Source organism: Sceloporus occidentalis, unplaced genomic scaffold, assembly GCF_023333645.1.
Source record: "Sceloporus occidentalis isolate IW3139 unplaced genomic scaffold, rSceOcc1.0.p SCAF_17, whole genome shotgun sequence".
NCBI classification, from domain to species: Eukaryota; Metazoa; Chordata; class Lepidosauria; order Squamata; family Phrynosomatidae; genus Sceloporus; species Sceloporus occidentalis.
The window spans coordinates 16,009,526-16,037,507 of NW_028316997.1; the positions used below are offsets into that span (position 1 = coordinate 16,009,526).

A 27,982-nucleotide genomic window follows, 5' to 3' on the forward strand; every position below is an offset into this window, starting at 1 on the left:
AAGCAGAAGATTGAGCTGCTGATGTCAGTTAATTCTGAGAAGTCGTCCTCTTCAGAAAGGTACAGCTACATTGCTTGCATGAACAATGAATGGTTGTGGCGGTCCTGGTGACTGTCATCGGATCTTCCCCCCCCCCCCCCCCCCGTAAGTTTGGTTGGGAGGTAGCTCTTCTGCATGGTACTGCATACATGTCAGCTATGCTTAACCCTTTACAATGCTTGATGATATGTGCACTGCTTAAAAAAACATGTAAATAATTGTTCAAAGCTGTAGCGATTTTTGCGTAGGTTTTATTTTTCACATATGTATTCTGAATTACATGCCAGCCTTACCCTATTAGATTAGTCAAGGGTAAATCCTATTGTATAGTAACCATGAAACCATGAAAGCATGTCGGTAACGAATGGCATTGGAAATGCTAACCTATATTAACCGTTTTATAGAATAGATGTAAATCCCCCAATCCAGGGGGAATCTGTGAAAGACATTGCTTGTTATAGCGGCATGTTATTGTAAAACTGCTCACTGCTCAGACATTGTTCTTTGGCCTGTCAGGCAAATAGGCTCTGTAGTTACAAAGCAGTTCTATCTGTGCTGTCCAGTCTGTACCATAAAACAGTCCTCTCCACTTATTCCACAACATCACTAGTGTAGTTACCTGTCATATTTTTAAAATGTGAAAATACTAAAGGAGAAGGGTCAGCGATTTGGCTCCTTGTCGCCTGAGACGTGAGCGTCGCACAGTTCATACTTCAGGGGAATGTTGTGCCTGAGTACTAAGTGGAATGATTGACATTGCGGGCTACGTGACGTGTCTGAAAAACACGCTGTGCATTCCAATTTACCTGTTTTGAAGGTGCCGATAAAATGGCCAGTAGAAATTTGTTTGTCCTTGGATCTGCTGCTAAAATGGAATTTTTGGTGTGGGTGGATTTGGGGTTGTGTGGGTTAAAATATGCCTGACAGGTAAATTATAACGTCTGTTTCCATGCAGAGGTTGCTCAATTGTAAGGATTAGTAATTTCACATTTATGTGTGACATGATTATGCCTGCAGTACTTTGTCCACTTCCCCTGAATATGTTCCTGTCTCCCATAGCACAATCCTACCTGTGTGATGTCCAGCTGATGTGCACAGGGTTAATGAGTTCCTGGTTGCAGTGTACAATGCCATCGTTTGCTGCCATGTCTGACCTTGTTTGTTTTTCACTTCCATGTATGTATCTGAAAACCTAAATCTAGACGTGTAGCCTCCAGAAAAATGAACAGATAGTACCTTTTCAGATTATAATCGAAGAAATGTTTGCTGCCAGCAGAAATATGTGTGAGGCCCGGTACAGAAGGTGACACACCAGATGGTGCTTATCTACATGGCTGTCCTGAACACCTCCATGTCTAGAAAAATAAGACAGACTGAAAAGGATGTTGAGAAACAGGCTTTCAGAATATGTCTGATGCTGAGCTTTACAGCTGCTGCTCAAGAACACAGACTTCTGTACAATGTCATTTACTTTCACGGATTATTGAAGGGGAAAAAAACATTTATAAGATGTTAGGATACAGATTAGTTAATCAGAAGAAAAAATACCTGACATGATTGCTTTTCAGCATCTCTACCCTAGCATGGCCAGATATGTTCTTAGGTATCCTAGTAATCTTTCTTAAAGATGCTGTTCCACTTGGTCAAAACATTAAATCCTTCTCTAGTTTTACAAAAAAAACTAAGCTTTAACAGATCTTTCATCTGAAGGCTTATTCACATGAACACAAACCATAATTTAGCTTTTTCAGTTTCTATGGCAACCACCATCAGTACTTGCTTTTTGGGTCACATCATGATTAAGTGATCCTTGCAAAATTATGAATGAGGCCTAAGTTTGCATGTTTAGGAAGTAGAATACTAGAAATCTTATTTATAATGCTATATTTAGTTATGTGTTAGATTCAGCATTATAAGAGGAGCAGCACTGTAAAACCTTTGTGCTTAAGTCTTTCAGAAATAAAATGAGCAACCATGAATGATAAACTGTATCCAAATGTATTGGGGCTACTGTAAAATGTGATTTTTGGTGCAAAGTTTGAAAGGGGCTTATGCCACTATAGCAGTAATAGAATGCTCCAGTCAGTCGATTAAGTTGCTATGGTGATGGATTTACATTATGCAGGGCCAATTTGTTTCTTGCAGTCTGAATGTTTCATTACTCATGCACACTACTGGTTTACCCCATTATTCTGTGGAAGCTCCATCCTATCAAATGAGAATGAAAACTAATTGAACCCGGTCCCTCTCAATTGCTACAAATTTTTAAGTAGTGAACGGAGTAAATGTGCAGCAAAGTAACTTGCATTTAGTTCATGATACGGTAATTCTTGAACTTGTTCATAATAAATCCGGATCATATTTTCACACAGTATACTTGGCGGCAACATGTTGGAACATAAAAAAAATGCTTCTGGGCATTCCCTTCCAACTAATCATTGAAAATATATGAATTTAGTGGCTTCATGTACAGCAGCTGCATGTAGCCTAAATTTCATGTTTTGAATGTTTGTATGGGACACATTAAAGCACTGTTTTCCTACAGTTCTCTATCTCTAAATCTCACAATCAGAGTTTACAAGCGTTTCTTCTGTCATCTGACATGTATGAGAAATTGCCTATAGACCAAAAAAAAGCGATGGCGCCAGGAGCAATTTTAAGAGGACATACCAAGTGGGGACTTCCCAAATGTGGCCTTGAAACATAGAAAGTGACGGCAGATAAGAACCAGTAGGCCCATCCAGTCTGCCCAACCTCTGAGTACTTTCCTTAGTACCTGCCCTTATCCTATATCTAGCTTGGCCTTATGCCTATCCCATGCTTGCTTAAATGACTTTATTGTATTAACATCTACCACTTCTGCTGGGAGGCTATTCCATGCGTCCACTACCCTTTCCGTAACGTAATATTTTCTGATGTTACCATTAAAACTTTGCCCCTCTAGTTTATGCTTGTGTCCTCTTGTTGTGGTAGTATTTCTCCTTTTAAATAAACTCTCTTCCTTTACCTTGTTGATTCCCTTTAAGTATTTAAATGTTTCTGTCATATCCCCCCTGTCCCGTATTTTTTCCAGGCTATATAGGTTAAGATCCTCTAACCTGTCCTGGTAAGGTTTATCTTGTAATCCATAAACCATTTTAGTAGCCCTTGTCTGCTCTTTTTTCCAACATTTCTATATCCTTCTGGAGATACGGTCTCCAGTACTGTACACAATACTCCAAGTGAGGTCTCACCAGTGATCTGTACAACGGCATGAGCACTTACCTGTTTCTACTGCTAATACCTCTTGCTATACAACCAAGCATTCTGCTAGCATTACCTGCTGCTCTACTGCATTGTCTGCCTACCTTTAAATCCTCAGAAATAATTACCCCTAAATCCCTTTCCTCACACGTTGAGGTTAGGACAGTACCAAATATTCTATACTCTGCCCTTGGGTTTTTATGCCCCAGGTGCATTACTTTGCATTTATCTACATTAGATGCCAATTGCCACAGCTCTGACCATTTTTCCAGTTTTCCTAGATCGTTTGCCATTTTGCTTCTTCCTCCAGGAACATCAACCCTGTTGCAAATTTTTGTGTCATCAGCAAATAAACATACCTTTCCATCAAGTCCATCTGCAATATCACTAATAAAAATATTAAAGAGAATGGGTCCAAGTACAGATCCCTGAGGTATCCCATTGGTAACAAGACCTTGTTCTGAATATACGCCATTCACTACAACCCTCTGTTGTCTGTCACTCAGCCACTCCTTAATCCATTCAACAACATTGGGATCTAAACCCAGAGATTGCAGTTTATTTATAAGTCTTCTATGTGGGACGGTGTCAAAGGCCTTACTGAAATCCAGATACGCAATGTCTGCTGCACCACCGCGATCAATTACTTTAGTCACCCAATCAAAAAAATCAATAAGATTTGTTTGGCAAGATCGTCCTGAGGAAAACCCATGTTGTTTTTGATCTTGAAACCCATGTGACTTCAGATGTTCAACAATCCTTTCCTTTAACATTGTTTCCATTAATTTCCCCACTACAGATGTAAGACTAACTGGCCTGTAGTTGCCCGACTCCTCCCTACTGCCTTTTTTGTGAATGGGCACGGCAACCCGGCAGCTATGCATGGGTGGTATCCCTGTTCTCCAGAGATGTTGCTGAGTGCATATTGGTATGGTGTCTGAAAGTGATGTATAACTGAAGTGACAATGTGTGTGTGGAATGGGGTTTTATGGGGTAAATTGAATTTGCTGGCTTCAAAGATGTCCCAAATAGGAGGTGGATGCAGGATGGCCAGATGTTAAAATTCCACGTTAAAAACTGGATTGCACATGTCCCACATTTAGTCTTTTAGCCCTTAAACTGCCTGACAAATCTTTGGATGGATGGTATATCCGTATTAAGTAGATGCTGATGAACACATATTGGGGTCTTCCTTAGTAATAATTTACACTCCTAGTAGATGTATATCTGCATTGCAATCTGGATGAAAAAAATCACCAAAAATGTGATATCTGGCAAAGATTGGTCGTAAAGTGGCTTCATGAAAATTGTCAAAATACCCCAAGTTAAATACTTTGGGTTGTCTACTCTTGAAAAACATGTGCCATGTGGGGGTGATTCAGGGATTTAGAACGGATATCTATGTTACAATGTCAACCTAATTTTGAGGGTAAAAAATAGCACTATACTTATAATGGCAATACGCTACTTGTACTTACTGCCCTGCGATGTGCGCAGACAACCTCTGCTGCTGCTGCCGGCACTTCCTCTGGGGCTTCTATGATAGAGTGCCAGCATCACATAACCTTCCGGTGCTCATTCATAAAAGTCCTGGCGGAAGTGCCGGCAGCAGCGGAAATTGTCTGTGCATCCCGCAGCTGGTGAACGTTTGCAGGATGCACACAGACAACCTCCGCTGCTGCCGGGGCATATAAACGCCAACAGAGCACCGGCGTGACATGACCTTCGGGTGCTCAGTCATAGAAGCCCCGGCAGAAGTACCGGCCAGCAGCAGCGGAGGTATATCTCGGGGTAGAGTGGCAAATAGGGGGTTAAAAGGCATATCTGGGGGCAGAGTGGCCTATTAGGGAGACAGAATGCCATATAGGGGGATATAAGCCATTTTTGGGGCAGAGTGGCATATAAGGGGGTATAAGTCATATTTGGGGGGTAGATGTGCGTAACTGGGGATGATTGGCAAATAGAAATCAAAACGAATAATTTTTCTCAATCGGTTTTTATTAAATATGAAAAAATAGTTTACATGTGACTTAATATTTACTAGTAAAACTTTTATAGGGTATTCAAATTTTGGGGGGTTGTCGTATAATTGAGCAAATACGGTAATCTTCTAAACAAGGTCTGAGTTATTTTCGTACTGTCCCTGGTAAACGATACAATCGCTCAGCCTTAATCACCCAGACACTGAGAGACGTTCACTATGGAGACGTTCACTTCATCATCATTGCTGTAAAGAATTCACTTAGTGTGGTGGTGGTTTACCAGGGAATGGCACCAAAAATATCACATGACTGACAACAATGGCAGCCTCCAGGTCTGCTGTTAAAGGAAGTTTATTGGAGACTAGTAAACTGCAAAAAAGGAGGCAAATTGTTAAAAGGAAATATTGAATAAATATGAGTGAGAGAAGAGTGAGTAAGCGCCAGTGGTAATTTGCTAACATAAACATTCAGGCCTTAGCATGCCTATGCTGATAAATGTTTGATGCCGTAATATGTTTTTTGAAAGCAGATCAGATGTTTCTAATTTATGCCATATGCAGGAACTGTACCTAAACTGGAACTTAGTTTTTCATAAGTTTTTCATATTGCTTATGTTATATTTCCTGTTTACTTATAATATTGTTGTGTTATACCATACCTCGCAATGCTTGTAGTGGCCGAAGTGAACCAGTTTTATGGTGGTAGTTTGGTAGATGTCAGGGATTTAACCCCTTAAGGACAATGGGCGGTCCCTAAACCCATAGAAAACAATGCATTCTGAGCCCGTACATGTACAGGCTTTGTCATTAAGGAGTTAAAAGTTGAATTATTTACACAATGTCAACTTAGAAGCCTATTCTGCTATTTTAAGCGCCTTTTAGGTCTGCAGAGGAATCTTCCCACATACTGAGGGATACTTGGAAGGTATGCAACATATACATGCAGGTCATAAGGCTCGTAATCACAAGATGTCATGAATACAAATAATGGATTGTTTCTGTACGTACACGTACCCTGCCAAACATTGCACTATTTTTTTTTAACTGACTGGCACTAAAATTGTTAAAAATAACCTAGGTAATTGGCATGCCATTTTTCTTCTTATAATATATATATATATATATATATATATATATATATATATATATATATATACTTTTGTTTGGCCTTTTCTAGCTGCTATTGGGCTAGCAGTATATCACATTTTTTTATTTAAAAAAAATAAAATCTAGTTTGGGAACTATGATGTGCATCATTTATATTTGGTCAAAATTGATGAAAATACCTGGCAAATGAGGCATTTTTAAAATCATGACAAATACTTAAACTTCTCCTGACAAACTGCAGTGTTAGGAGCTTTTTATAGAAGACCAATTAATAGGTGGATTTGGTGACACTTGTTTTTTAGTTTTGTTATTGAAGCCCCGAGGTTGTTGAGACACTTTTTACATGCAAATGTATTGAGGGATTCATTGGGATCTCCTTTATGCATTTGCTGTTTTCCCACCCCTAGCTGTTTGTCTTGTTAGATATTGTGTGCATACATAGATACAGACCACCAGTCGGCTCTGGTCCTGGTTAGTATGAGAGGTCTAACAAGACAGGGGACATGCATGCCCAAAAAATCTCCCCCAATTTTCATTGGGAGCACTTTTATGCCAATGAACTACAGAAAGTTGTAGGTTTGTACACTCTGCTATGTTTACATTTTAATGTAATTGCATATATATTACTGTAATTGATTTAAGTATAATACTGGCATACTTTGAGTCTGAGAGCTGGGCAGATCCGAGGAAGCAGTTGATTACAATTCTTATTTTTATTGCTGTGCCTATCTTTTGTGTTGTAGATGTATCCCTCCCTAGCTCCTAAATTCTCAGTCTTCCAAGTTTGCTGCAAATGTATTTACCGTATTTGCTCGATTATAAGACGAGCAAATGCTCTGGAAAAATAACCATAGTCTTATATTCAAGGTCGTCTTCTAATCAGACCTCAAATAGTGGTCTGACTAAAAGACTAAGATCCGGCAGCCGGAGGAGGTCTGTGCGATGCGCACGGACAACTGTGCTGCTGCCGGCACTTTCTCTGGGGCCTTCTGTGACAGAGCACCGGCATCACATGACCTTTCAGTGCTCCACCATAGAAGCCGCAGCGGAGGTTGTCTGTGCACATACCGCAGCCGGTGAACGCTTGTGGGGTGCGCACAGACAACCTCTGGTGCAGTCTGCACTTCTGCCGGGGCTTCTATGGTGGAGCACCGGAAGATCATGTGATGCCGGCACTCGGTCATAGTAATTTTTTTTTTTTTTTTTTCTTTTTAGGTGTGTTTTATATAGGGCTGGCAGTAAACTGTAGTTGAGGCCCCTTGAAAAGGTTTAAAAGGCTATGCTTATGGATTTGTTACAAGGAACATGAAAAATGTGCAGTATATTACTTACACACTGAATAACACAGAGGTTTTTTTGTTTTTTTTTTATCCCACTGTAATGTAATATGGGTATCATGGAACAGGAAGCTCCATGTTTTTTACAAATGCAAATCCACTTTCTGGCGCCCAGGGTTTTCGTGGAACAAGAAGGTAAAAAATGGCCACGGCTGCCACAGTGATTCCGGTACCCACCAATGTCACATAATTGCACAACACCAGCTCCCCATGGTAAAGTGTAGGGTGTCAGATTCACGATGGCAGCAGAAAGGCAGTGGCATGGCAGGTCTCCCCAAGGTAAGTGAGGGAGTATTGTATGTATGTGAGTGAGTGTACGTACTATAGTGCCTATGTAATGTGTCTCTAAATGTATAGTGCCAGAGCCAGTATGTCTTCTGTACTGTAGTACCAGATTCAGTGTGTATTTTAATAGTGTTAGCCAGTTCCTATGTGAGTGTGTTGTTGGATAGTGTGTGCATATGTATAAGAATGTGCTGTTGTGTATGTTGCAGTATAACATTAGCATGTGTGTGTATTGGTGTATGGTGTTAGCATGTGTAAACATGAGTGTTAAATGTTAGTGTGTGTTACGGTAAGGTGTTTGAGCATAAGACACTAGCATGTCTGTTAACTAATGATGAACATACAAGCTTGATGCTTTATTGTGTAAAATACTCCTTGTCATAAAGGGGGTTAACCATGGTACTGTACAAAGTGCTGCAGGACCAAAGAAATGTTTATTGGGGCAATATGACAAAAAAACACATCTGTTAACTTCAGACTAGCCTTTAATACATGAAAATAAAAATATAACTAGGGAAGAAGAAAAAGCTGGCTCCTAGATCCAAACCTGCTCGAAAAGGAATTCCAGTTCCTGCTACAGTGAGGATATGCATCTTTTTATAAAAGGCACCTGTGATGTGAAATACTGCCTATATGTCCCCATGCTGCTTGTCTGTTTGTATTCAGGCAATCGATATGGGACTCTAACGTGTCTTTGTTGTATCAGTTAAGCCTATCGGGGATGTCGTTATATAGAGCCCCAATCCATTGGTGACACTTGAGCCAAATGCTGGACTATGCAAGAACCCTAACCCAGCAGGGGTGGATATATTACTGAACTAAAGTGTTCTAGTGAGTCCATACAGATGCCCATGTATCGCCTCAGAATATTCGTGTTGTATGTCGATGCCAACGCATTTTATGTGATTGTGACCTTTTATTTTGGAAGTTTTGATCTTTCAACTTTAATATAATGCTGCATTTAAGTGTTACATTCATCAGAGCAGGTGGAACGGTCTTTAATTGTATAATTGCAATGTGGTGTCATGTCTGTGTATTTTTATATTTGCTAGGTGGCTACTGCTGTTAAATAAGCCGTAAGTGAAGCGTACTTGTTAGTACATATGCTGTGCATATTGGTTGGACGAATAGTCCCTGCTGTAGTTTGTATCATGATAGGAAAACACACCCTTTCAGTAATTTTACATGAATTCTCTGCAGGATGCAGTATTTCATAGCTGGAAAAATCAATCTCTGGTTCCTTTGTTCTGCTGACCACAGCTAGAGAGCACAAATACTGTAGGAAATACTGTTCTTCCCACCTCCTCCTTCACACGAATGCATTTACAACATCTGACTGTAGCAGTTGAAGAGACCATCCGTTGCCATGCCAACACACATAAGACCGTACATCAAACCATGTAATGTATTGTGTTTTAATGCAGCATGTGGGGTTCGGTGCTCCAATAAAAAAAATATATATAATTGTTCTATAACTATATTTCAAACACTCATTCCAATGTTACAAAGCCAGAAACCCTTATTGTCCCGTCTATGATTTTTATTTAATGTGGCAGGGCCCTACAGAGCAAGAATTGTATTTTTCAAATGCCTAAAGTGAATCCATTGCATTGTGATAAATTAGGACTGAATGCGACGTATGTGTACTTTGCCTGCCTCGCTGATCCCTGAAAAGGATGGGCTGTAGGTTAGGTGATAGTGTTGCCATATTGTCCAGAAAGACCGATGGTTAGTGTCATGCAGAATGCCTTTGTGTAAGGGTTAACAAGGCATCTTGCAGGAATAACTGGAGATTGTAACCTTTTCCTAAGGCCAGAGCCTACCATAAATGTTGTTTGGAAATCTGTCCAGACCCTATTATAAAATCAGGTAAATTTGAACTTATTGCTTTCCGTTGTCACTAATTTGTGAGTTTTACTTTTTGGACCAAACTGGGTTTTTACAGGTTCTGAGTTTAGGACAGTTCAGGGGGTTACCCAAGCCTCCTTAATTATTTTTAAAGACCTTAAAATAGAACTTGGTGGCAGCGCATAAAGTTTTAGTTCATGGGGTGTCGTTGATCTGGGCCCAGCGCGGAGGGCAGTGAGTGAACCTGTGAAAGGCGGCAGGCAGGTGGTGGTTCCTCCTGTTGCTGTGATTATGGCTTCTGTGACGGATAGACACGAGATTATTCATTCATACACTATGCTGTTCTCAGTCAGCCGCTACATATAGCATAAACATTCAAGTACACTGTTTCCAAAGGTAGATTATGTTGTAATTCCTTGTAATGTTTGCAGTATTGCTTTCATCTTTTTGTGTTTGTAATGTAGAAGGTCTGTAGCCTTTGCCCAGTTTTGAGCCACAGGAGTTTTTTTTTTAATGTATTTTATTGAATCGTTTCACCCACAGGAAGCGCAATGAGATGTGTTATCCGATATATGCGTTCTATACATGTTTTGTTTCAACTTCTTATCTGGGTCACAGGTTTCCTTTTGCACAAAGCATTTTGTTGAAGCCTTAGAATAAAATGATGTTGGTTAGTAAGAACTTAAACCTGCATTATAGAGACTTGCAGTAAACATAGCTTCCTATTGTAAGTGAAACGAAGGTGGAAAAAATATTTCTTGTTCTCTGTTCTAGGCCAGAGGCTCAACAAAAAGCCCCGTCTGCTGCTCCTCCTCCCCCTCCTCCACCTCCACTTCCAGAACCAGCACCACCCGAGGCAGAGGAGGAAATTCTAGGATCTGATGATGAGGAACAGGAAGACCCTGCCGATTACTGTAAAGGTTTGTTTAATAAGACTACAAAAAAGTTTACAAAATGTGACAGTTATTGCTCACTGTGCTACACCAGGTAAGTCAAAGTAGAATATTTTGGGTACTTTCATTGAGGCTGCTGGAGAGCTTAATTCCGCTTATGAACTTCACTGAACATGTCATACATAAATCCAGGAGTAGGGATTACCAATCAATAATAAATATTGGTCAAGGTACATTACATTATCTGTACAGACTGCTGGAGCATTTTTCTTAGCATGGGCCAGGTGCAGTAGGCACTGGTTATTGAAATTACATCCTAGACTTATCTGGGGACAGTGGTGATTCTTCAAACTAGGTCTGTAACAAGGCAAAGATATATCTATAGATAGATAGATATATATATATATATATCTTTTATTTAAGGCATTGGAATCGGCACTTATTGTGACTGTTATGTAAACATGGTTTTTATTTTAAGGTAATCTATCCAGACACCTAATGTGCGATTGTCTGCTCCTAGTGTCATTGCTAATGGTCAGCTGTGAAGGCCAAAGGCTCAGATGTATTTAATGTACCTAAACCATCTATGGCTTCAAATGTGTGTATTATACAGTATAAAATATTAATGGTAAAAACAAAAATACTTGAGTATACCCATTAAGTGAAAAAGATTGGAGGATTTTTTTTTTTTTCTTTTCATTTAGCTGTTCAGTTGGCATAGTGTAAAATTATAGCCTGTCACTTTTGTACAGGTTAGCCATCTAAGCTACCAACTAGGGCTGCAACTAACGATTATTTTAATAATCTATTAGTTGGCCGATTATTTTTTCGATTAATCGATTAATCGGATAAAAAAAAACAATATGCAAATTTTTAGTTTATTTAAAATAATTTAATGAACTGGATGTTAAAAAACTTAAAATTTACATTAACATTCTTATTTTGTTATGATGTAATAAAAAAACAATATTTTCAAAGTACAAAAACCCAAACACAATATTTATGAAACAAAATAACCCCAAACATTCTGAAAAGAGGTGGACTATTACTGTTCAAGAAACTTTGCCCCAGCCCTGGTACTTTGCACCCAGCACTTTGCACCCAGCCCTGGCACTTTGCACCCAGCACTCAGCACTTTGCCCCACCCCTGGCACTTTGCACCCGGCACTTTGCACCCAGCACTCAGCACTTTGCCCCAGCCCTGGCACTTTGCACCCAGAACTTTGCACCCAGCCCTGGCACTTTGCACCCAGCCCTTTGCACTGTGCCCCTGCACCCAGTCTCCAACTCTGCCCTGCACCCAGCCCTGCCCCCACATTCTGCCCTGCCCCCACACTCACACCCTGCACCCACTCTGCCCTGCACTCACACTCACACCCTGCACCCACTCTGCCCTGCACTCACACTCACGCCCTGCATCCACACCCCCACTCTGCCCTGCACCCAGTCTCCTGCCCTGCCCCCACACTCACACCCTGCCATGCACCCCCACTCTGCCCTGCACTCAGTCTCCTACCCTGGCCTGCCCCCCCACCCCCACTCTGCCCTGCATCCCCTGAAACCCCACCCCCGCGAACCGCTCTGTGCGAACGGAGCCACTCGCACAGAGCGATTCGCACAGACATGAAGAATACTTACCTCCGGAACGCGTCACATCCGTCACGCAGTGCAGAGCGTGTAGCGGAAGCAGGGAACGCTCGCGGAGGTAAGTAAAAGGAGCCAACAACGAATCGATCACTCGATTAATCGATAACGGAAATCGTCGACAACGATTTCCGTTATCGATTATCGATTTTTTTCGATTCGTTGTTTCAGCCCTACTACCAACCCGTATATATGTGCAGTAGTACAGTTGCCCTGTTTTTTTGGGGAATATCTTCGTGGAAAGACCTATTTTCAATCCCTATCTCCGTTCAAAATATAGCAGGCCTCCCCTTGTATGTGCCTGCTCCTTTATACATAGCTTTGAGCATAGCACAGGGTGGGATTAAATATAGTTCCACCTACATATAGCTGTTATGTTTGTTTGAGCTCATCAGTGCAGGATAGAAACAAGAATACATGTAAACGGCGGTAAGCCTAGCATTTTGGGTGCAGTATTTCGTGACTAGAACACATAAACATACTAACCCGCATACTCGCTCTAACACCATACACTTGCTATCTGCCTATTCCTTGCACCACTAATCCTAGGCTCGATCCTGAAAAACCCTGGTGGCACACACTATACACAAACACATTCTTTACTGTTTATACATCCTTGATGTGCACTAGAAACTTTGTACATGTTGAGTTCAGGACAGATTTGTTTTGAAGTATAAAACTGGCCAAATTTAATGTGTAAGAAGCAACGTATTATAGACTAAACTGCAAAAATAGAACTTTAACCCTTTAACGACCTTTGCCGGTTCAGGACCGTCAAAAAATTAAATAAGCTTAGAAAGTGATCAACGATCACTTTCTTTGCTTAAACGGCGTTTATGTAATGCCTCGATGTCGAGGCATTCAGCAAGGCCGAGATCGGCATCGGGGGCCATGTCTGGCCCCTCCCCGGGGCGTCAACAGCCGCCATACATTGTATGGCGGCGGACGCCCGTTTTAAAAGCGTTTAGGAGGCGATCAACGATCGCCTCCTAAACTTAAATGGTGTCGCTGGAATGCCTCGATCAGGAGGCATCCAGCGACACCAAACACTTACCTCTGGATGGGCTGTGACCGCTCCGGAGAGCGGTCACAGCCGCAGCTGCCGGTGATCTTCGCCATCAGCAAGATGGCGGCGGCCCGGGAAAAAAAACAATAAAGATGAAAGAGTTCGCTAGACGGTCTCCAGACCCTCTAGAGAACTCTGGCTCCACTTGCAGGTTGAATACAAGTCAATGGAGCCCAGCTTTCTAATCACAATGTGATTAGTAAAATATTTAAAAAAAATGGGAAAAAAAATGTGCTAACATTTAAAAATAATTATGCAGTGATGTCACTAGATGAACCATCCAGTACCAGCAAAATGTGTAAAAAAATATAAAAAAGTATTAAAAAAATAAAATAAAATAAAAAAAATAAAGATTTCTCAAAAATATCAACAAAGAGTTAAAATAAAAGCACTTCAAATACCCAAGGGGTGTCTAATATAAAAAAAAAAATGGCTGATGGGGTAAATTGGAGTGGCCGAGCTCAAAGATAGGGCATAGGTACAGACTGACCAAAATGGAGAAAAAAGCGCACTTCCCAAATGTGGCATTTTAAATCTCAAACACGACAAACCCATGCATGTCGGGTATCACTGCACTCAGGAGATGTTCCTGAACACACATTGGGGTGTTGTTTGACAGTGACATATACCAGAACCTGTATATCTATAACTAAAGTACAATTTGTGTGAAAAAAATAAATAAAACAAATTACTATTACAAAGTTTGACAAAGTGTAGTTGTATAATTGGTGCATGGAAAGAGTTAAAATAACAGCAATTTGAATACCCTGGGGTGTCTAGTTTTCAAAAATATATGGTTTGACGGGGTTAAATTGAGTTAACCGGCTTCAAAGATATTCCAAAGAGGAGATGGAGGCAGAATGACCAAATGACTACCTGAATTACGCATGCCCCAAAAGTAGCCCTTTACCAGCCAAACAATCTTGACAAACCCATGCATGTGGGGTATCGCTGTACTCAGGAGATGTTCCTGAACACACATTGGGGTGTTGTTTGACAGTGGCATATACCAGGACCTGTATATCTATAACTAAAGTACAATTTGTGTGAAAAAAAAAAATAAAAAAATTACTATTACAAAGTTTGACAAAGTGTAGTTGTATAATTGGTGCATGGAAAGGGTTAAAATAACAGCATTTGTAATACCCTGTGGTGTCTAGTTTTCAAAAATATATGGTTTGAATGGGTTAAATTGAGTTAACCGGCTTCAAAGATGTTCCAAAGAGGAGATGGAGGCAGACTGACCAGATTTGTTAAAAAAGATTTGGAAATCATAAAACGCTGCTTGTACTTATTGCCCTATAACTTACAAAAAACAGCGAAAAAACATTGGGTATTTCTAAACTCTGGACAAGTAGTAGAATCTATTTAGCTAGTTTTTTTACTTGCTTTTTTAGGTGAATAAAAGTCATAAAATGTGGGTTTTTTTCAATTTTTCACCATGTTTTTTTTTTTAATTTTTTTTATAGTAAATAAGATGATACGATCAAAATAATGGTATCTGAAGAAAGCCCATCTTGTCCTGAAAAAAAAAATATATAACTTATGTGGGTACACTAAATGGGTGAGGAGAAAATTACAGCTGAACACAAGCACCACAAAAGTATTAAAACAGCCTCGGTCCCACAGGGTACAAAAAGAAAAAACGAGCCCGGTCCTTAAGGGGTTAAAAGCAATGACTTATAATATGGACTATAAACAATGGTAAAACTTTAAAATGTTTTAATCTTGTGTCTTGAAATAAAAAAGACCTTATTGCAGCAATTAAAGACCATCAATAGTGTGTGTGATCGATACAAAATATTTTTACACTTTTTTGTCTTTGTTTTACTGTGATTATATAGTTACAGCTTTAAAACCAGATTCTGTGCATGGTTAGCTTGCAAAAGTGCAAACTTTCATTGTGTGATAAAAGCTATTCTTGTTTCATGCTGTGAATTGGCTGAACATTTGTCTACTGCAAAGTATATTAAGTGTCAGGTAGTTATTTTTATATGCTTGTGTAGGTGTTAACATTTATAAAACGCCTTAAACTGATATCATTTTTGCCTGATTTGTGCTGCGAAAGTATTAAATACTTTAATATTTAATAAGATCAGTGGTGTATTCGGTTTGTGGTTTATTTTTTATTTTTTTTTGTAAACCGTTCTAGTGTGTGCATAATAATGCATTATTGCTCTGTTGTCTTAGCCCGATCTGCTAGAAAATTCTCCTTATTATACTAACTTGTAATCACCCTGCCTGACCCTCTAATGATAGAGGAAAGGTCTATAGAGTAGAGCCCTGCGCTGGACTGCTTTTTTAATCCCGCTGATTTTTTGCCCGCTCCCGCAATGTGGGTGTTCCGCTCCCGCCACATTTGTGGCCAATCCCGCCCGCTCCCACCACATTTGTGGCCAATCAAGCCCACCTCCTTACCTTAACTGCAGATTTCCCGTGCAGTCCTGCAAGGCTGCCCTCGAGTTGCTCCCTCACGGCGTCTCTTCTCTAGCTCCGCCCAGGAACAAGGCGGAGTCAGTGTGATATCTGAGCAGGAAAAGTCACCTAAAATATCATATCTGGCTGCAGTGGCACCCTCCGGGTCTGCAGATGAAAGAAGTTTAAATATAATAAAACCAAGTTTTGTTAGTGCTAACCTAGTACAGAACACTGGATATTTTATCCTCAATGAGAATTTTTGTCCCATGGATCTAACAGAATTAGGAACTGCGGATGGTAGAATATATAACCCTCTCGCTTCCAGACAACGACTATGCCGATCTCTATGGAGATGAGCTGCATTTTTGGAAGCCTCTATGTATTGTAATAACTGGTTTGGTTTTTTTTGTTTTCTTTTTTCTAATTCATGGGACATTTTGTTAAAACTCTACCCTGAACATCTTCAGATTTAAGAGGGCAAGCAATGAAGGAGAGTTGCATGAAACGATGAACTCCAATATGCATTCAAAATATTATATATACATACATACTTTTTAGCATATATACATTTGTTCAAGAGGAGTGTTTTTTTTTGTTTGTTTTTTTTTAAAGAAAAATTAGTTTATAGGATAGAAACTGAAGTCCTGAATGAAGAGCATCCTTCACGACATTCCCTCCAGTAGCTTATGGGTTTAGATATGTATGCATTATGGCCATCTGTAACTACAATTACAAATGCAGATGTTTGTACAATTAATGGATTTGTCTTATTTTAAGGTGGCTATCATCCTGTGAAGATTGGAGATCTGTTTAATGGTCGCTATCACGTTATTAGAAAGCTGGGATGGGGTCATTTCTCCACAGTGTGGCTTTGCTGGGACATGCAGTAAGTATTAGTTAATAAGTAAGTAGTTGTTAATCACTTTTACCATGTTTGCAGATATAACTGTGTTCTCCGTAAACATGTTCAGCAGCGTGTCCTACAAGTGACCATAAAGCCTGCATGTTCCTAGTCTCACTGCAACAACACTTGTGATGTTGTAAAGCTTAAGTCAAAACGTACTAATTTTATGCACTGTTATAGGATACAACGTATTTATTTTCTAGGGGCAAAAGGTTTGTTGCGATGAAGGTGGTGAAGAGTGCTCAGCACTACACAGAAACGGCTTTGGATGAAATTAAGCTTCTCAGATGTGTAAGATGCTCCGTTTTGTTTTTTTTGTTTTATTTTTATATATAAACTACTAAATAAATTCACAATTTTTTTATTTATTTTTTTTTTTACACGTTTTCTTTTTTCAGTTGAATCCTGCAGTCTAGCACATACTGAAAGGTATGTAGAAAGCTGTGTATTGATCTGAGAGTTATATATTTTTTCCCCTCTCTCCTTTTTAGGTACGGGAAAGTGACCCCGGTGACCCAAATAAAGACATGGTGGTGCAGCTTATTGATGACTTCAAAATCTCTGGCATGAACGGCATACGTATCCTTCCCATTTATGTTGTAATCTGGGCATTGAGGCTAAAATTAAAATGTGTACTGTACATTTTATTTTTTTGATTTGTATTTTGGGAACATGATATGCTGTAGCCTTAATAGCGTTAACCTTAATATGTGCTTCCCACACACAATGCCTTCCTTCCGCGTAACGGAATGGCATCAGAGCTGGGGGAAGGGACATTAGAGACCCCAGCAGTCTGTACAGCTCTGTACCCAGCAGGGCCTCTCTTACAAGGGTCGATGCTTCCTGCGGTGTCAGTGTTGACGCTGCAGTAGGCAAATGCCCAAACAAATGCTGTAAGCGCAATGGTTCCCATACCAAGCACACTTCCAGTATCTTTGTCAGTGATGCTGGCTTCTGCTGAATGAGAAAGATTAAGCTGTCATGCCATGTCTGACCAAAGTAGTGACATAATAATACATTCATTGTCCTCTGGGGATGGATTTCAAGAACATACATCATGTCCCTCCTTACAAAGGGGTTTAAGCCATATGAAATTAAAGCTCAGGGGCTGAGAATATGCCAAAGAGTTGGCTTTTTATGCATTATGAAAGGCCAACTAGAGTGAAGAGTTCTGGAAAGTGTCAGGTTTAACTATGCATTATACACAACCAACCAGAAAAATGTCAGTGGAGTTGTGAACGCAGGGATTTGAAGCAGCTGGTGCTCATGCCAATGTTCATTTTGATGACCATCCTGGTTTCTGAGCATGTGGTGGATTTAAGAGACCAGCCCCCCCCCCACACACACACCTGACAAGCAAACACTGTTAGTGTCAGAGAGCAATAATAAAGTTGCTGTAATCATAACACACTATCTGTTGTATGGAAAGCTTTGTTTACCATGGAACAGCAACTAAAAAAGACTGCTGCCCTCTCGACCGGTTTCAGCGACCATACACAGAGTTACAGCTAAGACTTTGTAATGATACATTATGGTCAGTTCCTTTCCAGGCATTGATCTCCGTCTAAAACATTACAAGAAACAGAGCCATGAAACGATTTACATATACACTGCTTTACTAAAAAGAAAGCAGATATAAACTACCGTATTTCTCCATGTATAAGACGCATCTTTTTTAGAAAAATGGAGTCTAAAAATTGGGTGCATCTTATACAGTGGTGGCAGATTTTTTTTACTGGAAAGGGGACCTGCTGCTTACCTGTTTTGCGCAGCAGCGTCTCTTGATCCGTCTTGGTGACACAGGAACCCAGTGGAGTCACGTGAATGCACATCGCATCACATGACTCTGCTCCGTTCCTGCTCGAGCAAGGCAGAGGGAAACGGCGCCCCCCCATGGAAGTCTGCGAGCGGCAGCAGAAGATCTGCAGTTCAGGTAAGGTTGGGGGAGTAAATGGATCTGTGTGGAGGGGGCACAGGGAGGCTGAAAGTGATGTGCATGTACTGGCTGCCTAAGCATAAGAGTGCGATTGCTAACAATTGCTAGCAGCTAACATCAATCACGCTCATATCATGCCCAGCCAGTACAATAACTTTCGGCCCCCAAAATTAAGGTGCGTCTTATACAAGGGAGCAGAAATACGGTAGTTAACTTAAAAGTAGAATTAACAAACATGTAGGTAAAACAAAGCTTTCTTATACAAGCTTTAATGTTTATTGTGAAGTGACTAACACATTACCGTAACTAAACCATAATCTCAGTTTAGGCTTGATCCTGTGTTCCCTTCTGTGTATGGCCTTAATTGTGTTCCAGATGTCTGTATGGTATTTGAAGTTCTTGGCCATCACTTGTTAAAATGGATTATTAAATCAAATTATCAGGGGCTTCCCATTCGATGTGTAAAAAGCATAATCCATCAGGTAAAATTTGCAATGTTTTCTATAAAAAAAAATAAAAAATGTTAAACATATTTTTCTTTTATCTTTCTTAATTGTTAATAGTTTGTCACTACCTATTTTAAATGGGTGCTTTAGCCATTATATGCATTTTAATGCATATGAACAAAATAGATCATTATAAATAAATAAATAAATTAAAAAAAAAATAATGTAAGCTCTAGTGTTTAATTTCTGGAAACCCACAAACCGCATTTCAAGTGTAGTGAGCTTCTGGTCCAGCCAGAAATAAGTATTTTAAGGCAAACCTGTTAAAAATGCTATTATAACGCAGAGGACAAATATCTACCTTCCCTTTCTAATGTCTTTGTGATAAAATAGTAATTATATAAATAAATTGTTCCCGTGAATGTTTTTTCTGGCTACATTTAGAGCCTTGTTCACTAGATTTCAGTGGATAAATGTGGTCTTGTTTAGATAAGGCTACTTGCAAACTGAATACAATGTCGAGTCCTCCGCTCTGACTACTATGGTAATATCATTTATATGGTAATTTTTCCTTTCATGTCAATATTTTTACAGCACTTGATCATGTAAATTTTGACAGTAAAGTTATTTTGATGTGATATTAATGGTAGAGCAGTATTTTTTGTTTCATTGACTAAATACCCTCTGCTTAAAATAGTAATTACTACTAAAATACTCATTAGAATGCTACTGAATATGGATTTGTGCAATTTTACTGCATGTACAGTTATTTCAGATGTGTCGAGGGTTTTTCTTTTCTCTCTATTATATAGGTCCTTCAAGGCTTGGACTACCTGCATAGCAAATGTAAAATAATCCATACAGATATAAAGCCAGAAAACATCCTGTTGTCTGTTGATGAGGCCTATGTCCGTAGAATGGCCGCTGAAGCAACAGAATGGCAGAAGGCTGGTGCACCACCCCCTTCTGGTTCAGCAGGTAATGTGCAGATAAAGGAAAACGTTGTTTGGAACCCAATATAACTTAATGAGCAAGTGCGTTTCCTTGCATTATTGTATTACTAAAATAGTTCCTTGTGATTTTTTTTTTTTTTCCATTTTTCTTTTTTTTTTTTCTTTTCTGTAGTGAGTACCGCTCCTCAACAGAAGCCAGTAAGTATATTGGTAAATAAACTCATTTCTATCATTTTTTTTTTTTTCAACATTATTTTTATTTATTTGTTGTTAGTATTTTTATAATTATTATTTTTTTTTTTTTTTTTTTTTTTTTTACGCCTTACATTGATATAGGTTGGGAAGATATCTAAAAACAAAAAGAAAAAACTAAAAAAAAAGCAGAAACGGCAAGCGGAACTTCTTGAAAAACGACTTCAAGAAATTGAAGAATTGGAGCGAGAAGCAGAGAGAAAAAAGACGGAAGAAAATGTATCTTCGGATATTCTTTCAAATGAGCAGGACTTGGAAGGCCAGCCCGAGGCCAAGATGAAAACAGTATGTCTAGATGATGTGGCTGACGAGGAGCCTGCCAATGAATATGGTTGGTATAATTACAGTGAACAGAATAGTCTTGAAAGACACAGGTTATTTAAGTTCCTCTATGTAGACCCAAAGAGAAACACTGCTGAGTTATGAACTGAATACTTAGTTTAACACTCCCGCTACCTGGGTAGTTTCTATTCATGCATATGGAAGAAATATATTGTTGCCGTTTGTGGGACATCTTTATTCTTGTAGAAAAGACGTGTATTGTTATACCATGCACTGTACTGTTCTTGGTTGGGTTTTGATATGATTACAATGTCACTGCATAAGTTTAGACTATTGCTTGATAGAAAAGATTTCAAAGAAAGTAATTATATGTCTATGTGCTGGGCTCTGGCATTGGAATATATTAGTGGGGGGGTGTATTCACACATTAACCTGTAGTTTGACAGTCTAATTTCTATGTTAAGAATCTAACGGAGGTTTCAACATTTCAGAGGTTTCCTGTCTGTTCATTTCTCCCTCAACAAAATATGTGGCAGGCAATCCGAACGCCTCTTTACTCGGTATTAAATCGTCAGTCCAGGTTGAGGGTATAACATCACTAAAAAACTCTTCTCCTTTTCAATAATTCAGTTATCAGTTAGAACTGTTCTTGTAATTACAGCAGGTATTTCCTCAGACGGAGAAGACCACGACGAGAAAGAAGACACTGAGAAGGAAAATGTTGAGAAAGATGATGAGGATGCCGAGCAGGAATTGACAAACACAGATCCAACATGGATTGAATCTCCAAAAACTAATGGCCATCTTGAAAACGGTCCTTTCTCTCTAGAACAACAAGTGGATGAAGAGGAGGAGGAGGAGGATGATGACTGCCCCAACCCAGATGAGTTTAATTTGGATGAATCAAATGCAGAAAGTGATTACACATACAGTAGCTCCTATGAACAATTTAATGGTGAATTGCCAAACGGACAGCATAAGAATAAAGAATTACAGTTTTCTGAGTTTTCAGCTTCCATGTTTTCTGGGCCTTTAGAACCAGATGCAACCGAGTTAGGCGCATCTGAGGATTGTGCTGCGACGGAAAGAGATGTGGGTAGCTCCTGTCGTGATAGAAGCAGGACCGTCTCAGCATCGAGTACTGGAGATTTGCCAAAAAGTAGGTATTCTTTCACGTAAGGTCTTACAAACAAAGCAAATGATAAACTACTGGTTACAACTACTTTGATGTTTGGTGCCACAGAAATAAATGTTTTAATGCTGTTTTAGTTTGATACTAAAAACTCTGGTAAGAAAATTGGCTAGAGAAAATGTAGTTTTTAGTTTATAGCATTTATGAACACGCATACACGGCCTTAACACACACCTGCCCATTAACACGCCGTATACACATATACTGCCTGCACACACACCTGCCCATAAAAACGCATATACACATACCAGCTTACAAATACCTACACAGCTCTTACACATACATAAACTGCCTTTACACACACCTGCCCATAAACAAACAAACACACACACACATACATTGCCCATACACAGACCTGCCCATAAAGACACACATGCACATACAATGCCCATAAACGCAAACATATTCGCTAGTGTGTGTGTAAAACGCATATACATACACATGCCCATACACACACCAGCTTACAAACACAACTACCTACACTGCTCTTACACACACATATGCACATACACTGGCGATACACACCTGCCCATAAAGACACACATCTGCCCATTACACATGCAGGTGTCACTAACTTTCCTTCTCCGACGAGAGTGACCAGCTGCTGACTTCCAGGATAGCCTTATAATTTCCCAAATAGCCCTCTGCTCTGCACTGTGCAGGAAAAATTGTTATAAAGGTGAAAAAAAATAGTATATATAGTCTGAACATAAGGAAAATGAACAATTGAAGCATTTTCCTGTTAATGTATTTTTATGCTGCTAGTCAAACTTCTGTAATGCAGTCAGCTTCACCTCTAATTGTTTTGACTATTTGCTTGCATTAGCCAGCCACTTGGGCCTGATCACTCGTACCTGTTCTTGGCTTTTTGTTTAACATAAGGTGCATCAAACTGGTGGATGTGCATTATTCGTATGGAGTTGAAAGATGTACTTTGTAACATTTTAAAATATGAAGATTGTTTTCGTTTTGGAGCCTCAATCTCTGAGATCAGTCATGACTGGGAGAGATTCTACTTACTATTTATTTTGTACAAGATTTATCGAACAAAGTGTCCCTAGGTAACCGCTATAACCGATAATTCTACTGCAAAACGACTTGGAAAGCAGTCATTGAGTGCTAATAATCCATACATTATAAAGAGGCAGCCTCTCGCACCTTGGGGTATCTGTATTAAACCCCTTCACATTGTGCATTGTGCTTAAGGAGTTAATCCTGGAATATAAGACCGGTGTGGAAAGAAAGCAGCTATGTCAATTGTGAAGCACTGAATTTGGAGGATGTGCAACTAAATGCATTGAATAATGTTCTCTGTACCTCCTCTGACACACGCCATTTAATTCCTATGATTTTTTTGGGCAGTATGTTGTGTGGACTACACACATACACACATACACACATTCTCCTTACTAGTTGTATGATTGACATTTTAGCCTCAGGATCCATAGGTCATTAAAGTTATGTAGGAGTTACTCATTCAGTGATTGACTGAAATAATGGTATTTTTCTGAAGCTATTGCTTTAATACGTGTGTCCATATTTAATGATGATTCTTATCTACTTTGTACAGCTAAAGCTTGTGCTGCAGACCTGCTGGTGAACCCCTTGGATCCAAGAAATGCTGATAAGATAAGGGTTAAGATTGCTGATCTTGGAAATGCCTGCTGGGTGGTATGTATCTATTGGACACCTGAATAAAGATGATGCTGGTGTCCCACATGAGGTCACTTACTCTTTAACGGCTCCTCTCTCCTCAGCATAAACATTTTACCGAGGACATACAGACCAGGCAGTACCGGTCCATAGAGGTGTTGATAGGAGCTGGTTACAGCACCCCTGCGGATATCTGGAGCACCGCCTGTATGGTAAGAGAAGATTAAATGCTTAGAGCACCAGGTGTTATATAATGCAGAGGAAAGTACTCTAAGAATTATCTTACAGTTGTTTTAAAAAAGCATTATTATAACATCAGTTTTAATGCAATTTTTTTTGTGCGTCCAGGCTTTTGAACTAGCAACTGGTGACTACCTGTTTGAACCACATTCCGGTGAGGACTACTCCAGAGATGAAGGTGCGTATTGTGATTTCATTGGGAGGGAAATAAATTAAAGATTCCCTCCCATATCACTCACGCTCACACACATACACTTGCGCACACACACACACACTGTTTACTGGTGGTGGGGTTTTTCCACTATAAGAAAATAAAGCATCCACTAACTTCTCCTGGTATAAATCTTCCTTTTCTACATTAACAGCAACCATATACTGTAGGCCTTTGAGAAGGACCAGCAAAGGCATGTAAGGTGTGCGCCTTATGTGAGAACATAAGTTTCCAAACCTTTTTGAAACACCAGAGTAGTTACATCAGTTGCTGGTTGAAGTATTTTAGTAATCCACTGTTGATGGATCATAAGACTTGCCTCATATACGACATGTAAAAAATACAGATAGAGTAAGTGTTTCTTTGCTATTGATGGCCAGATCATTAATGTGACGGCCCCTCTGGCTATGAACCATCTCCTTTCTTTGAAAGCCATTACCTGCTTTCAACCGGAAGCAAACCAGATAAACTCTAGAAATAGGTTCGGTAGGTAGGGGGTAATTTCCCTGCTTTTTGTCTTTCATGCTCACAAAAGAGGGCAGTTAGTGCTGACCCTCATATCACGGGTGCACTTAGCGACAGTTACGTGTAAAGTCCAGCTTGGTACAAAGTGTCGGAATATTCCATGTTCCTACGGTGATTGCACCACTTTTTTAGACGCTGCCCGGTGTTTCGGACCAGATCAGGGTACTGCTGATTTGCAGTAAAGTAACTTTCCTATTGCTTCCAGAAACCTGACTTGCGGCTGCAACTGGCGGTTCAGCCTATTTTTGCTGTCAATGTTTTATTCTGTTTAAATGATATTCTATGTTATTAAATATTAGACCCCCCTCACACAAATGGTCTGTACATAATTGTCTCCAGCAGTGTGCTGCAAATGTAACCATATTTTTTTCTTTCATATCCCAATCAAACAAATGAAGTGTCTGGAAATCCTTCCTCCAGTTCTGTTTACTTTCTAATACCCCACAGACTACACTATGCACCTGTAAGACATGCATATGTTTGACAAAGGCACTGTCTGGGCTGCACAAACTCCCATAAATAGCTTGTGTGTTTAAACCACTGTGTCCTTACGTGATGAGTTTAAGAGATAGAAATGGAAAGACTAATTCTCCCTAACATGCATACCAAGGCTTATATATGTACCCTGATATGTACTCTATATTCATTCCCATGCTTTATTGCTTGGTTGATTTATTCTGCAACATAAGCATTGGTCATAAATTTTACTAATAAGAGTGCTTTTCTGCTGACCTTAAAATCTCTCCTGCATGTGTTTGCCACGTGAATAGTTTTGGATTTTTATTTTCTGGTTCCTTTTTATTTAATTTTTTTTTAAATGAATTCTTATTTTTCCTCCCTTTTCCTATCTCATTCTTTCTCCTTTCTCACTCCTTCACTCCTCTCTTTCTCTTCATAGACCACATAGCACACATCATAGAGCTTCTAGGCAATATCCCAAGACACTTTGCTCTGTCTGGAAAATATTCTCGGGAATTCTTCAATCGCAGAGGTAGTACCTCTTCTTTTTGAAAGGCCTTGTGATGCAGACAGAATGGAAATCATTCAATGCGTGCAGTGCCTCTGAATTGGTGTCTTCATTGTAGTGGGTATTGCCAAACTCAATATGCGTTTATACACTGCCCAGACTTCTCTTTCCTGTGCACTGAATGTGAGTAAAAAAGCACAGTGGGGCTACTTTCATTTAGAGCAGAGGTTAAGAACACCTAGAACTAACGTATTTCGTGTCTTGGTGCAGGAAATTTGGCACTGCACTGCTGCGAATGTCCGCAGCGTTGAGAGAGCAGACACTTGCCCCTTCAACAGCATTATGATCAATTCTGTCTGCGCCGGGCCGACTTGACACAAAAAATGTACTGATTGTGCTGTATGTTTTTGTTTTGCTGGCAATATTTCAAACACAGATCACATAGCATTGATCACTGAACTGCTGGGAAAAATCCCTCGAAAATTTGCTATATTGGGGAAATATTCCAAGGATTTTTTCAACAAAAAAGGTAACTGTATTTCTGCACCACAGAACTGCACTGATTGCGATTCGGCTGGTTGTTTTTTGTTTTTGTTTTTTTTTTAATCTTTTTGTGTTAGCTGAACTTGCATGATGTTTTGCTGTTATACACTATGTTGTAAAGTGCTCTGGTTGCCCATCACCTGGTATGGCAGATACAGTTCTGTAATGCCTGTCTGTAGTGGTGTGGCCAGGCCCCTGTCCGCATGCACTCCTTACTACCCATGGGTCCTGTGTCAGTCGTTGTGATGCCTTTGGACTCATTTACTCATTCAGATCCCCAATTTCTGATGGTGACCTCGTTTTAACTTTCAATTTAAGACAAGTAAAAAAATATTTGTATGGGCTGCTATAACGTTAAACAGTTTGTATTTAGTGGTATATAATGAACAGGTAGTCCCTGTACATGAACATAACTATTTTGTCCACACTACCTTTGTGTCTCAAGTGGATCTGTCGCCATTATAATGTATTTTGGTCAGTAGGTAGGTACTGATGGTGTCATTTATCTTATATATTTTTTTCACTTTAAATGGCATTTCCATTGAGGATTCCATGTTTAATATTACTTTTTCGGTGACCTGTGCACACATGTATTATATCTCTTAGGAGAACAAAACTTAAAAAGAATTCACAACAATGTTAAAGTGGATAGACCAAAGAGCTTTAGTGAGCAGTTGCTTAAAAACTGTTCGGTATAAAGATTTTAACTAGCGGAAGCATTTGTATAGCACAGCTGGATATCCTTGGAGAGAAAAAAAGGTTAGTCGGTGTCTGATTTAAGAACCAATGCACTAAAATCCAAACTGTAAATCTAATTGTGGTGGTAATTCACTTGTGCATGTGTTACAATAAAGGGACATGCCGGCCATGGTGATGTACATGATGGGTAAGTGGTCCTGCTTGCCGATGTATGAGGCCCTTTGCCTCTTTCCCGTCTCCTCAGCTTGCAGTCGCTGTATCAGAGAGTCTGTAGTATAATCTCTGCCATTTAGCTCCAGCGTTAGAAGTGTTGTAGGTGACAAATCCACTTAAAAGGAGAAATGTGTCACAAAAAATACATGCATTACAGCAGAACTGTAGTTCCAAATCTACTTGATATTCTATTGAAGGCATTTGTAAGTGGTAAGTTAACTGCAGGTAAGTAAATGGGAAATTATTACTAAAATGAAGGTTTCCTGCACTAAAGAAACTAACTGTTGCAGAGGTAAAATCGGCATATAATATAGAATATATACACACATCACTTATAAAATTTTGATGGTATACAACAGGTTAAAAGTAATCAAAATGACTGCCTTTCTGTCCCAGAGCCCTTGCAATGCTAATAACTAAACCATATGTTGCTTGATGACATTTACATATTAGAAACATTGTAGGATGCATGTTAGGACAGCCCGTGTAACTTGTTGACGTGTACAAAGAAAAAAAAGATATCAAACGTGCTGTGAATCAAATCTCTTCATGATTGCTATGCAAGGAAGGTTGAGCTTCGAGGTGCTTGGTTGAATAATACAAACGCATAGAACCCTACAAGTCCAGGCTACTAATTAAGTGCTTGTTTTCCACAGGGGAACTTCGGCATATTACTAAACTAAAGCCCTGGAGTCTCTTTGATGTTCTGGTGGAGAAGTATGGGTGGCCTCAAGAAGATGCCGCCCAGTTTACTGATTTTCTGACGCCGATGCTAGAAATGGTTCCAGAGAAGCGCGCATCTGCTAGCGAGTGCCTCAGACACCCGTGGTTAAATTCATAGCAGCAGATATTCCAAGCTTGAAATCTTGCTCCGTTGCTTTGGACCTAAATGCTGACTGTCACAAAATCTTTAGTAGGAATATCTGTGATTTGGCTTCTGCCTCTGACCGTTTCTTTTCAGTTTGAAGTCCTCCTTCTCTGTTTTTGTTTTTATTTTGCTTGGTGTGCGCTGTGCTCAATGGAAAAGTTAGCCTCTGTCTTCAGCTATATAAAGCTTTACTGACCCACTCTTTTTTTTCTGGGGAGGGGAGAAAACACACAAAAA

General features: G+C 39.6%; 1 protein-coding gene across 2 annotated transcripts; it reads left to right on the forward strand.

Annotated features, from left to right (window-relative positions):
* LOC149302899 (SRSF protein kinase 2-like) lies at positions 1-27,718 on the forward strand. 2 transcript variants are annotated; one of them, XM_089482024.1, is made up of 16 exons: positions 1-59; positions 10,615-10,760; positions 16,639-16,747; positions 16,969-17,056; positions 17,257-17,344; positions 19,077-19,183; positions 19,960-20,125; positions 20,273-20,298; positions 20,437-20,683; positions 21,299-21,793; positions 23,397-23,497; positions 23,584-23,691; positions 23,828-23,897; positions 25,354-25,446; positions 25,859-25,951; positions 27,534-27,718. In XM_089482024.1, the coding sequence occupies exons 1-16, from the start codon at positions 22-24 to the stop codon at positions 27,716-27,718; spliced, it is 2,160 nt and encodes a 719-aa protein (XP_089338150.1). In that variant the 5' UTR covers positions 1-21. The 2 variants fall into 2 exon arrangements, with proteins under 2 accessions (XP_089338150.1, XP_089338151.1); XM_089482025.1 differs by lacking the exon at positions 25,859-25,951.
* Positions 27,719-27,982: the final 264 nt, after the last annotated feature.

What these genes read in the sequence shown, in the direction of transcription:
- LOC149302899 (XM_089482024.1), top strand. Translation starts at nt 22, where the DNA reads ATGTCAGTTAATTCTGAGAAGTCGTCCTCTTCAGAAAG. An exon ending in CTCTGGCATGAACGGCATAC is followed by an intron (nt 17,345 to 19,076) that starts GTATCCTTCCCA and finishes ATTGTGTTCCAG; the next exon opens with ATGTCTGTATGGTATTTGAA. An exon ending in CCGCTCCTCAACAGAAGCCA is followed by an intron (nt 20,299 to 20,436) that starts GTAAGTATATTG and finishes ACATTGATATAG; the next exon opens with GTTGGGAAGATATCTAAAAA.